We start from the raw sequence: 11,731 nt of genomic DNA on the forward strand, positions 1-11,731 counted from the left end.
GTCTGTGGCAGGTAGACTGCTTGAGCTCAGGAGTTTGAGACCAGCCTGGGCAACGTGGAGAAATTCCATCTCTACTAAAAATACAAAAACTGGCTGGGTGTGGTGGTGCACGCCTGTATTACCAGCTACTCAGGAGGCGGAGGTGGGAGGATCACCTGAGCCCAGCAGGACGAGGCTGCAGTGAGCCATGATTGCATCACTACACTCCAGCCTGGGCACGAGACCCTATCTCCAAAAAAAGAAAAGAAAAGAAAGGATGCGGGTGCCAGGCACATGATGGTATGTGCCTGTAGTCCCAGCTACTCAGGAGGCTGAGGTGGGAGGATCACCTGAGCCCAGCAGGACAAGGCTGCAGTGAGCCATGATAAAGAGAAAAGATGGAGGTACCAGGCACATGATGGTATGTGCCAGTAGTCCCAGCTACTCAGAAGGCTGAGGCAAGAGGACTGCGTGAGCACAGAAATTTAAGGCTAGTCTGGGCAACACAGCAACACTCTGTCTCTTAAAAAAAAAAAAAAAAAAGAAAGAAAGAAAGAAAAGAAAAGAAAAGAAAAAAATTTTGTATAAAGGCTGAAAGGACAACAATAGTAGTCTTTAAGCACATTGGCTCTCTCTGCCTTCAATAGGATCTCTGGATCCCCTGATATTTTCCTGCCTTCCGAATGCTAGGTCTTTATCCTCTTTTTGTTAGCATTGTCGGATCTCACAAGGACAAGACACATTCCCTTAAATACTTTGTGGATCTACACTAGAATCAATTTACTAGTTACCAGTCACTAATGACTCTTGGACTACTACCAAAAAAGGGGCTCCACCTTAGGTTCTATCATTAGGAATAAATACTGAAATATTCAGATATAAGCAGGTTGTAAATTAAAAGTCCATGGTTAAAAATAAAGTCTGGCTTACCTTTGTTTTAGGTACGATGCCCAGATGAAGCTTGTTGTCCACAAAATAGGCACCCGCTTCGGAAAGGTACCCCTGATTAGGAATCAGGCAGCCTCGGCCAAAGCAGCAAGGACAGCAGACCTTATGGACATATTTGGTCCATTTTGGATTGAGTTGACCATAAGGCTCTTCTGATTTGGGTTTAAACACACCAATAATTTTCTATAGCAAAAAGTAAAAATCTTATTAGACTTTTTATACATATAGATAATCATCCATAAAATGCATTCTAATAAATTGTTTTCTACTGCTTCCCACCAAAGATATAGGCACAAATCCTCAAACTATTAAGAGGATTTATAAACCTCAAATATTAAGATATTTAGTTCAAATCACATTTTCGTATTCATTCTCATTCAACAATCTAAAATCAAGACCAGTAGTTTTCAAACTGTGTTCTGACAAACCCTGGGAAGGTGAAGGCAAGGCTCTAAGACCCCATGCCACTTGACCAGATTAACTCTAATTTCACCTGTTTTATATTGCTGGATTTCCAAGTTAAGAAAGAGTTTCACTGGGCCAGGTGTAGTGGCGCACACCTGTAATGCCAGCACTTTGGGAGGCCGAGGCAGGCGGATCACAAGGTCAGGAGATCGAGACCATCCTGGCTAACACTGTGTAACCCCGTCTCTACTAAAAATACAAGAAATTAGCCGGGCGTGGTGGCGGGCACCTGTAGCTGTAGTCCCAGCTACTCAGGAAGCTGAGGCAGAAGAATGGCGTGAACCCGGGAGGTGGAGCTTGCAGTGAGCTGCGATTGTGTCACTGCACTCCAGCCTGGGTGAAAGAGCGAGACTCTGTCACAAAAAAAAAAAAAAAAGAAAAGAAAAAAGAAAAAGAAAAAGAGTTTCACTGATTTTTAAATGTTTGAAAACCACCATTCTAGGTCAAACAATGTTATTATTCAATATCTATTACATATCCACATTACATGTTTGCTGTTTACTTTCCCCACATTAAAGTACATTGTAATAAGCAGGGACTTGGTTTGTTAGGGCTGCATTTCCAGTACTCAGAACAGTACCTGATGCACAGTAGACATCCAAGTATGTGTTAAATTAACGAATCCAATGACAAAAACCACCTCTAAAATACAAAGATGATAAGATACAGTACACATCCATGCTGTCAGATTCTCCTACTTTAATTCTTTTCCAGTTATTTTTTCAGGAACCAACTTAAAGTAAACTCTTGGCCAGGCCCGGTGGTTCACACCTGTAATACCAGCACTTTGGGAGGTGAGCAGATCACTTGAGGTCAGGAGACAAGCTGGCCAACATGGGGAAATCCCATCTCTACTAAAAATACAAAAATTAGCTGGGCATGGTGGCATGCGCCTGTAATCCCAGCTACTCAGGAGGCTGAGGCAGGAGAATCACTTGAACCAGGGAGGTGGAGATTGCAGTGAGCCGAGATTGCACCAGTGCACTCCAGCCTGGGCGACAGAGTGAGAATCCATCTTAATAAATAAATTGATTAATTAAATAAAATAAACTCTCTCCTATTAAAAAATCTTCTTTTGCTCATGAATGTCTAAAAGTCTCTATACTCTTATCGTTTGATACAATATATTCATATTCAATTTAGAAGCTTAATTATCCTTAGACAAGAACAAATCTTATTATAAGTATATAACTGCTTTATAACACAATAAATATAATGCAATACAGTCTGAGTCACTAGTAAAAAAGTCAGCAAGATCAAATTAAGAAATCAAGCTTAGAATAAAGATTGAGAGATTGACGGTACCTACAAATACATTTTAATCTCAAAAAAGGGTTATGTTTTAAAATCATTTTAAAAATATAACTTCAATCTGCAAAAAAAGTTGGGGGTGAAATTATAAATGTTATTCCCCCAGAGAAAAGAACTGCTCATTATGCATCATTCAGAAAGCTTTTAGAAAAAAAACAATGTATTTTTGAAAAATTCTAGACTAAGTGGAGCAAAGTGCCACATCAACTTCTCTTTTCCGGTCTAGAATCATCCTGTGGTTCATTTCACTTTCACATTCCAATACTTTCAAACTTCAGATTGCTGAGCCTCCTTCCCCTGGTAAAATGCCAGAAAAGGTATTCACTACCTTTGAAAAAAATCAAGTACTTTGGAAATGACATTAAACAAGTTTTGAAGGTTTAAACTTCCACTGTGTTTGGCTGATAAGGTTACAGACTTCCATAAGATAAGGACTTGTGAATATATATACTCAGTAAGGCTACAGCGGAATGTGGGTATTCAATAAATGCTTGAAACCAAGTATAAAATAACAAAATAGCAAGCTGTGACTTGAAATGATTAGCTCTGTTTGTAAACACCAGAGTGCTTTAGTAAAAGCAAAAAATTGAGGCCAGGCACAGTGGCTCACACTTGTAATCTCAATATTTCGGGAGCCAAAGCTGAGGTTTGCTTAAGCCTAGAAGTGCAAGACCAGCCAGGACAATATAGGGAGACCCCTGTCTCTACAAATAATTACAAAAATTAGCCCAGTGTGGTGGCGTACTCCTGTGGTCCCACCTACTCGGGAGGCTGAGATGGGAGGATTGCCTGAGCCCAGGAGGTCAAGGTTACAGTGAGGTTATGATTGCACCACTGCACTCCAGTCTGGGTGAGAGAGGGGGACCCCGTCTCAAAAAACAAACAAAAACTGACCTTTATTTTGGAAAAGAGGTTACAATCAGACTTAATAGGAAAATACCTTTAGAAACTCACAATGATTTCATATTTAAATTAGTATTTACCAAAGTTTCTATTACATATAATAGGTCTGTGAAATTCTCACCCTCTTAGGATCCTTCACAAAGTAACTTCCACTTGAACCTTGAGAGATCCTTTCTGGAAAAATTCCAACTTCTATTGCTTGCTCTGCTCTCAGTATAATATCTGCAAATTCTGGGTCATCCAAGAATGCATTCATCTCTGAAGTACCAGTAGTTACTGCATTAAGAAGAAATACCAGCTATGAGAATGCTCATGATATGGACCTGCAATATGGATTAGCTTGCTGGTATCAGGACATAAGGCACACAAAAATGTAATCAAGATTTGTATAGACTGCTCCGATCTTTCCTCTCCACTGCCTAACAACCCCCACTTCTCTTCAATTTCCAAGTAACATGGGGGCGGGGGCAGGCGCAGTGGCTCACGCCTGTAATCCCAGCACTTTGGGAGGCTGAGGCGAGTGGATCACTTGAGGTCAGGAGTTCAAGACCAGACTGGCCAACGTGGCCAAACCCCGTGTCTACTAAAAATACAAAAAATTAGCCAGGTGTGGTGGTTGGCGTCTGTAATTCCAGCTAGTTGGAAGGCTGAGGCAGGAGAATCCCTTGAATCTGCGAGGTGGAGGTTGCAGTGAGCAGAGACTGTGCCACTGCACTCCAGCCTGGGCAACAAGAGTGAGACACTGTCTAAAAAATAAATAAATAAATAAATAAATAAATATAATAACATGGGAGGAAGTTCACTGTTCGTTAAAATAATACTAATACCTCTTATTTACTTGAACTTCTGTCCTGCAATGATTCTATCCTCCATCCTACTTCATCCTCTAGTTCCCCAATCATACCTCAGATCTTGTCAATACCAGTAACTGCAACCTCACCACACTTTCAATGTCAAGTACCTCCTGTCTTCCCAGTTCAGTCCCTCTGGCACTCCAAGTCCAAATATTCTTCTGCCCTACTAGAACCTACAAAGGACTGCTCCCCCACGTCACTGAACTTCTCTCCCTTCAAGTCCTTGCTTCCCTCCTCCTTGGCCAGCTTAAATTATGCTGGGTCTTCACAGAATCACTCTTTCTTCCTCCCCTCATCATGGTCACCTGCAAAACTCCCAGTCCTGGTAAAACCCAACTGTCTACCAACTCCATGGCTGCACCAGGGCAGCGGAATTAAAGAAATGCACACAAGCCAATTCCTCTCCTCAAATTCCCAACACCTCCTCTTCCATCCTGTCTCTCAGAAGAGGATCTAGCTTCCTATTTCATTAATAAGCAGCAATCACAAAATACCACGACCAGCCCCCAGCACTGCATTTATCTACCCACTACTTAACTTTGGAATGGCCCAGGTTCCATTCACGGTCCTCTTCTCTTCGTTACCAACACTGATGACTCCCAAATTTCTAATTCAAGTCTGGACTTCTGCCCTAAACTCGACCACTGTATTCAACATCTCCACTTGGATGCTTAATAGACATCTCAAACTTTACCACCCAAAACTTCATTCTTCACCTTTGCCACACCTCCCAAAGGCTTCATCCCTACGTTTCCCATATTGCAGTTGCTGGCACCTCCAAATCTTCCAGTTGCTTAGGCCAAAAACCTTATAATCATCCATGATCTCACATTCTTACCCTCTACATCCAATCAGCAAGTTGTATTGACTCTACCTTAAATAAATACCCAAAATCCAACCACCTCTTGCCATCTCCATTCCTTCCACATGATTCAGGTTACCATTGGCTCTCACCTCGATTATTCTAAGAACCTCCTAACTGGTCTCCCTCTCTCACCCACGCCCTCTCTATCCCTAACAGAGGAGCTAGGAATCCTTTTTCTTTGTAACTTTTACGTTCAGGGGTACAAGTGCAGGTTACGTAAGTAAACTTCTATCTTGGGGGTTTGTTGTACAGATTATTTCATCACCCAGATATTAAACTGGTAAGAAGAGATGCTACACTTGATCTTAGCCAAAAGACCGAGAAGCAATCACCCAGGTATTAAGCTTAGTACCCATTAGTTACTGGTCCTGACTCTCTCCCTCCTCCTACCCTCCACCTTCCGAAAGGCCCTGGTATATGTTGTTCCCCTCTATGTGTCCATGTGTTCTCATCATTTAGCTCCCATTTATTAGTGAGAACATGTGGTGTTTGGTTTTCTGTTCCTGTGTTAGTTCGCTGAGGATAATAGCCTCCTGCTCCATTCATGTCCTTGCAAAGAACATGATCTCGTTGTTTTTTATGGCTCTTAAAACATACATCATGTCACTCTTTTGGACCAACCAGCCCATTTATTTCCCATCTCACAATAACTCCAAGTCATTATGACCCCCAAGACCCTTATCTAATCTCTAACCTCCACTTTACTTTTCTATTTAGCACTTACCATCTAATCTACTACGTATTTATTTTGGGTGCTCCAAGAAACCAGGGAACTCCAAGACAAGAGAAACTTCAAAACAAGGATTTATTTCACCACTGTATCCCCAGAACTTACAGAACTTATTATGTTCCTGGAACATAATAAGCACTTAATAAACACTTGCTGAATGACCTTGCCCTGACCACACCTAAGGGTTATTACTGGTCCTTTAAAATGCAGAGACTAAAAGTGGAGAATAAAAATAAGAGAACTCATTGTATAACCTTTCTTATTTAGCACAGTTGAAGTATGTATGAAGTAAGTATGTATGAAGTATGTAAGTAACTTATCGAGTTTCCATCTCAAACAAATAAATCAAAATGAACTCTCTCTTGAGGATTAGAACTATAAACCTAAACCTGTCCATCTTTACCATATCTTACCCACTAACTAGAATATTTTCTAGAACAAAATAGATGTTCACTGGCCGGGTGCAGTGGCTCACGCCTGTAATCCCAGCATGTTGGGAGACTGAGGCAGGAGGGTCACTTGTGTCTAGGAGTTCAAGACCAGCCTGGGCAACATAGTGAGACCCTATCTCTGTAAAAAATGAAAAATTAGCTGGGTACAGTGGCATTTACCTGTAGTCCCAGCTACTTAGGAGGCTAAGGTGGGAGGATCACTTGTGCCCAGGAGTTCAAAGCAGCAGTGAGCCATGATCATGCCACTGCACTCAGCCTGAGTGTCAGAATAAGGCCCTGTCTCAAAAAAAAAAAAAAAGGAAACTTGAGGTGTTCACAAATTTGGTGCACTGAACCCAGCCTCAGGGCTTTTGGCGCTATTCACCCTTCAGGTCTGGAATTGGATGCCACTTTCTCTAAGTCTTCCCTGGCCCCTACATCTAGGGCATGGCTCCATGCCTCAATGCACAGCTTTCCCCATCCAAGCACATATACACAGTCTGTTAGGGCTGTTTGTTTTGACTGTTTCCTCCATTAGGCTATAAAGCTGTGAGACGATAGGGCAGGTTAACAGGCATCCATCTAATACGGGTCACTATTGTTTCCCCAAAGCCTTGATTTCCACTGCACCCAGTAGGCACTCAGAATATTTGATGAATGATGCACGTCTGCAATGGATGGAAAACAACGTATTTTATGCACTGGTTGAGAAATACTCTCCAACACACTGCCACTCACTGTCTTTCAAAAGCTCACTTATGGAAAATGGTCAAAACACATGGAACATCTACTCTGCTAAAACCTTCCTCTAAATTAAACCAGATTATCAGTATATTGAACCTAGATGAGGCAATATAAATAGCACCAATAGTTAAAAACTATTTCTGCTGAAATGGGCTTCAGGGAAGTTTTAAGAACTACCTCTATGAAATTAATCACTTTTATCACAGATATTGTTTAGCATACAGCATTCACCAAGAGACTGTGACAGGCTATCCTTTGTCCATTCTGTTTTGGTTCAAATAACCAGTTTATTTTAACTTTATAGACCCCGTGATTGTGTTTCTCTCAAGTTAGCTGATCAGTAATCTTAAAAATCAAATTTATGGGTTGCCTGCATTAAGCATCTGAGGTGCATCTTGTGTACTCTTATTCCAGGCTCCATCTTCTTCTCATCTTTCTCCCTTTTAAATGATTTTCTTATTCTATTCACGTATTTATAAGCCACTGTGAATCATTAAATGACTTACAAATTCATTTTCTTTTACTTTGGCAGCTCCTTGTGAATTCCAACACTGTTTTCTAACTGTTAGGCTCTCTAACAGAAGCTAAGTGCGTCTGATTTGTATTAACTGGGACCTTGGAGAAGTCACTTCACTTCTTTGTGCTTTTTTTTTGTTTTGTTTTTGTTTTTGAGACAGGGTCTTGTTCTGTAACCCAGGCTGGAGTACAGTGGTGGACTTATAGCCCACTGTACTCAGTGTAACCTGAAACTCATGGGCTCAAGCAATCCTCCTGCCTCGGTCTCCTGAGTAGCTTGGACTACAGGTGTGCATCAAAGAGGCCTCCCAAAGTGTTGGGATTACAGGCATAAGCTACCATGTCCAGCCTCTCTCTGTACTTTCTTAAAATAAGAACAAGGCCAGGCATGGTGGCTCACACCTATAATCTCAGTGCTCTGTGAGGCCAAGGCAGGTGGATCACCTGAGGTCAGGAGTTCAAGACCAGCCTGACCAACATGGTGAAACCCCGTTTCTACTAAAAATACAAAATTAGCCAGGCATGGTGGTGCGTGCCTATAATCCCAGCTACTTGGGAGGGTGAGGCAGGAGAATCACTTGAACCCGGGAAATGGAGGTTGCAGTGAGCCAAGATCATGCCATTACACTCCAGCCTGGGCGACAAGAGTGAAGCTCTGTCCCCTCACTGCCTACCCACTGCCCCTCCCCCAAAAAAACAGTACTCACATCACAGGGTTGGTTATGAATTAATATATATGAAGCATATAGAAGTATCCCTAGCACATATTAACTGCTATGTAGGCATTAGCTATCATTACTACCCAATTCACTGATTAAAATAACTAGAACAAGGAACGCACTAATCCTTCCACTTTGACACTGATCCAACAACACTATGGTTTATGCTGTTTGTAGATTTTGTTAAATGCCTTGTTAAAGATAACAGACATATGACATTCTTCCACTGGTTAAAGTACATAAACCTCTTGCTTATATGAACAAGAGTTAAGCATCATAAATGATGTTCATATTAATCTAAAGGCAAGAATTTCTTGGAACTAGTGAGGTAGTTTCATGGAAATCAGATGGTAAAGGACAAATGAAGTTAATGGAGTCACTTAAAAAATAACTAAACTTAAAAATCGAGTTAAATTACTCAATCATGAACATTTTAGTCTTTAAAATTTTTTTAAAGTTTTCACAGAAACTATTTTAAAGTCCCAATAAAGGTAAAAACCTCCAAAATAACCAGAGACACAATTATTTTATAACACTTGTGGACCCACGGCAAAATGGAAAAAGGGCAGAACATGAAAAAAGAACTAGGCTTTTTTCTGTTTTATCACTTCCTGGGTGATTTATCACTTCCTGGGTATCTGACTTCAGGCACACCATTTACCCCTGAAGTCCTACGAGCTACCAGTCATTACCAGTTTATTAATTCTGAATCCTCAAAAGAGAATAAGGGTGAATAACAACTAACTTGCTGTGCTGTTGTGAGAATAATTTTTTTTTTTTTTTTTGAGACAAAGTCTCACTCTGTCGCCTAGGCTATAGTGCAGTGGAGCCATCTCTGCTCACTGCAACCTCCACCTCTCAGATTCAGCAGCGATTCTCCTGCCTCAGCCTCCCGAGTAGCTGGAATTACAAGCACCCGCCACTATGCCTGGCTAATTTTTGTATTTTTAGTAGAGGTGGGGTTTCACCATGTTGGCCAGGCTGGTCTCAAACTCCTGACCTCAAATGATCCACCCACCTAGGCCTTTCAAAGTGCTGGGATTACAGGCACGAGCCATGGCACCCGACAGAGAATAAAAATTTTTTATTTACTTATTTATTTATTTATGTTTTGAGACAGAGTCAGGCTGGAGTGCAGTGGAGAATAAAATACTTTTTAAAAAAGATCTTAGCAAATTGTAAGCTGTGATATAGGTAAGATACTACCTTTAAAAAAGGTAGGAATTCTAAGAATCCATTTGCATTCTAACACTATATCCTCACTTTGACTTTTTGTTGTTGTTGATTTATTTTTAATAGAGATGGGGATCTCGCTATGCTGCCCAGGTGGGTCCTGAACTTCCAGCCTCAAGCTATTCTCCTGCCTAGATCTCCCAAAATGTTGGGATGGGATTACAGGACTGCCATCTCGTTGGCCTCTCGCTTTGACTTTTTTCTAGCCTTAATACTGTTTGTTTATAAAATACCTCACTTTCACAGAATAAGTGCATTTTGAAGGCTTTAGGCTCTTTTAAAAATCCAGGTACACAAGGTAGCTTACACAAGGTAAGGGGCGGAAAAAGGCAAGCTAGCTATTTTACAGATTAAATTCTAAGTAATATATGCCCAAATTGCCAATGTAGCTAGGCGAATGCAGGCCCGTTTGTGATCTGGTTCGAGCTTCATGTTATTTGGTTAAACGACAATGCATCCATCAGCAAACATTATAACGGGAGCAGACTTTGGTTAAAGCTTAAACCATCAGACAAACGGCTCCCCTTGGGCTTCTCTGATTTATTTACTCTAGAATATGCCTGAATGTAACTTCCAGCTAGAACTTGAATGACCGATTCTATCCAAAATTCTTTAAACTGTAGAGGACACATTAGTGTACCACTAACAGTACATTTAAAATCTAACAACTCCAAAAAAACTAAGCAGTGTTAAAGAAACTTCCATTTTCTGTGGCTTTTAAGCTGTCATGTGTGAAGCAATAAACCAACGGGGTGCACAACATCTCATTTAATCCATCCTCACAACCAACCAGCAGGGAGGTGTTACTATCGCCTTTTTACAAACAAATCTGTCTCACCTCTAGCTGAGAGTCTTACAAGTCTGCTATTTCCATCACATTAGTCTAACTCCACTCAACACGCCACAAAAATCTCACTTTATTAACAAATATCCAGGCCTGCACAGCATACCTAAATTTAACTAACGTTCAACATTGTTTCAATTGCCCTGTTTCACCTGAGGGTATCAGTCCACTTAATAGCGAAAAGAGGTTTTTCGTTTCGTTTTCTTACGTATTAGAAGTAAATCAAGAAAGAGAAACTAAACTGTAAGAGGGCAGGAACAGACTTTCAACTGCTTTTTGCCCCCTGTGGCTAACGTCACAATAACAACATTTAATGGAAAAAGGTTTTGAAACGTGCCCCAGTGGCAACTGGATATTCTGGTTGTCCATCTCTCTCCTGTCATCCACTTCGCAAATTCACCACTCCGGGAACTTTCCTGAGAGTTCAAGGTTCTTAATTCAAAGTCAAGTCCAAACTTGAGCAAGGACTGACGTCATTTTACAGCGTTAACCTTTCCCCAGTGTCTGATTCTAGAAGTTTAGACTCACTTTGCGGGGAGGTCTAAAGAATCGGTTTAATGACAGCCACTGGCCTTAGGAGAGCAAGTTCCCGGAGACAGAGCGAGCAGGCGAAGCGCACGCGGTGCGTCTGCGGCTGGCCCCGGTCCGAACTTGGGAGCCGCTGCCCAGCGATCGGGTAAAGCCCGTCCACCTCGGCTAGCGCGCGCGGGAGACAGGACAGAGCCAGGCGACAAGGGCAGTCGCCTGGAGGGGCGCGGGGAGTGGGGCAGGGCCGGGTCGCACCTGAAACCGCGGGGCGGCTCCGGTCCAGGTCGGCGGGCGAACTCCGGGAGACCCCCACGTTCCCGGGCGGGAGCGGCAGCTCCTCGTCGCCGGCCGCGCCCTCCTCCCCGGCGGCGTCCAGCAGCCTCACGGCGCTGCCTGGGGCGCCTCTCCGCGGGTGGGCCCAGGCGATCCGCGATAGCAGCGGCTCCCGCTCCCCATCCTCCTCCTCCTCCGGGCTCCCGCTGTCCGCGGACGCCAGCCGGTCGGGCTCGGAGGGATCCTCCATGGACTCCCTCTGCTCCCTCCGCGCTGAGACCAGATCAGAGCAGCCAGGTGCCCAAGACTGGGCTCTGCATGGCGGGGAACGGGAGCAACCGGGTAGAACGGACGCCACCTCACCAGCGCACGGGCCCGCTTGGCGCCC

At 42.7% G+C, this 11,731-nt stretch overlaps 1 protein-coding gene across 1 annotated transcript in view; it reads right to left on the bottom strand.

Moving 5' to 3' along the window:
- Positions 1–11,725, bottom strand: part of PI4K2B (phosphatidylinositol 4-kinase type 2 beta) — a 36,440-nt gene extending 24,715 nt beyond the window's left edge. Inside the window, exons 1-3 of the mRNA XM_011968731.1 lie at positions 11,326–11,725; positions 3,728–3,882; positions 910–1,110 (exon numbers count right to left, since the gene is read on the bottom strand). Of these exons, the coding sequence (XP_011824121.1) occupies positions 910–1,110; positions 3,728–3,882; positions 11,326–11,593 (624 nt within the window). The 5' untranslated portion in view covers positions 11,594–11,725. The remainder of the gene's footprint in view (positions 1–909; positions 1,111–3,727; positions 3,883–11,325) is intronic.
- Positions 11,726–11,731: the final 6 nt, after the last annotated feature.

Source organism: Mandrillus leucophaeus, unplaced genomic scaffold, assembly GCF_000951045.1.
Source record: "Mandrillus leucophaeus isolate KB7577 unplaced genomic scaffold, Mleu.le_1.0 Scaffold858, whole genome shotgun sequence".
Classification (NCBI taxonomy): Eukaryota; Metazoa; Chordata; class Mammalia; order Primates; family Cercopithecidae; genus Mandrillus; species Mandrillus leucophaeus.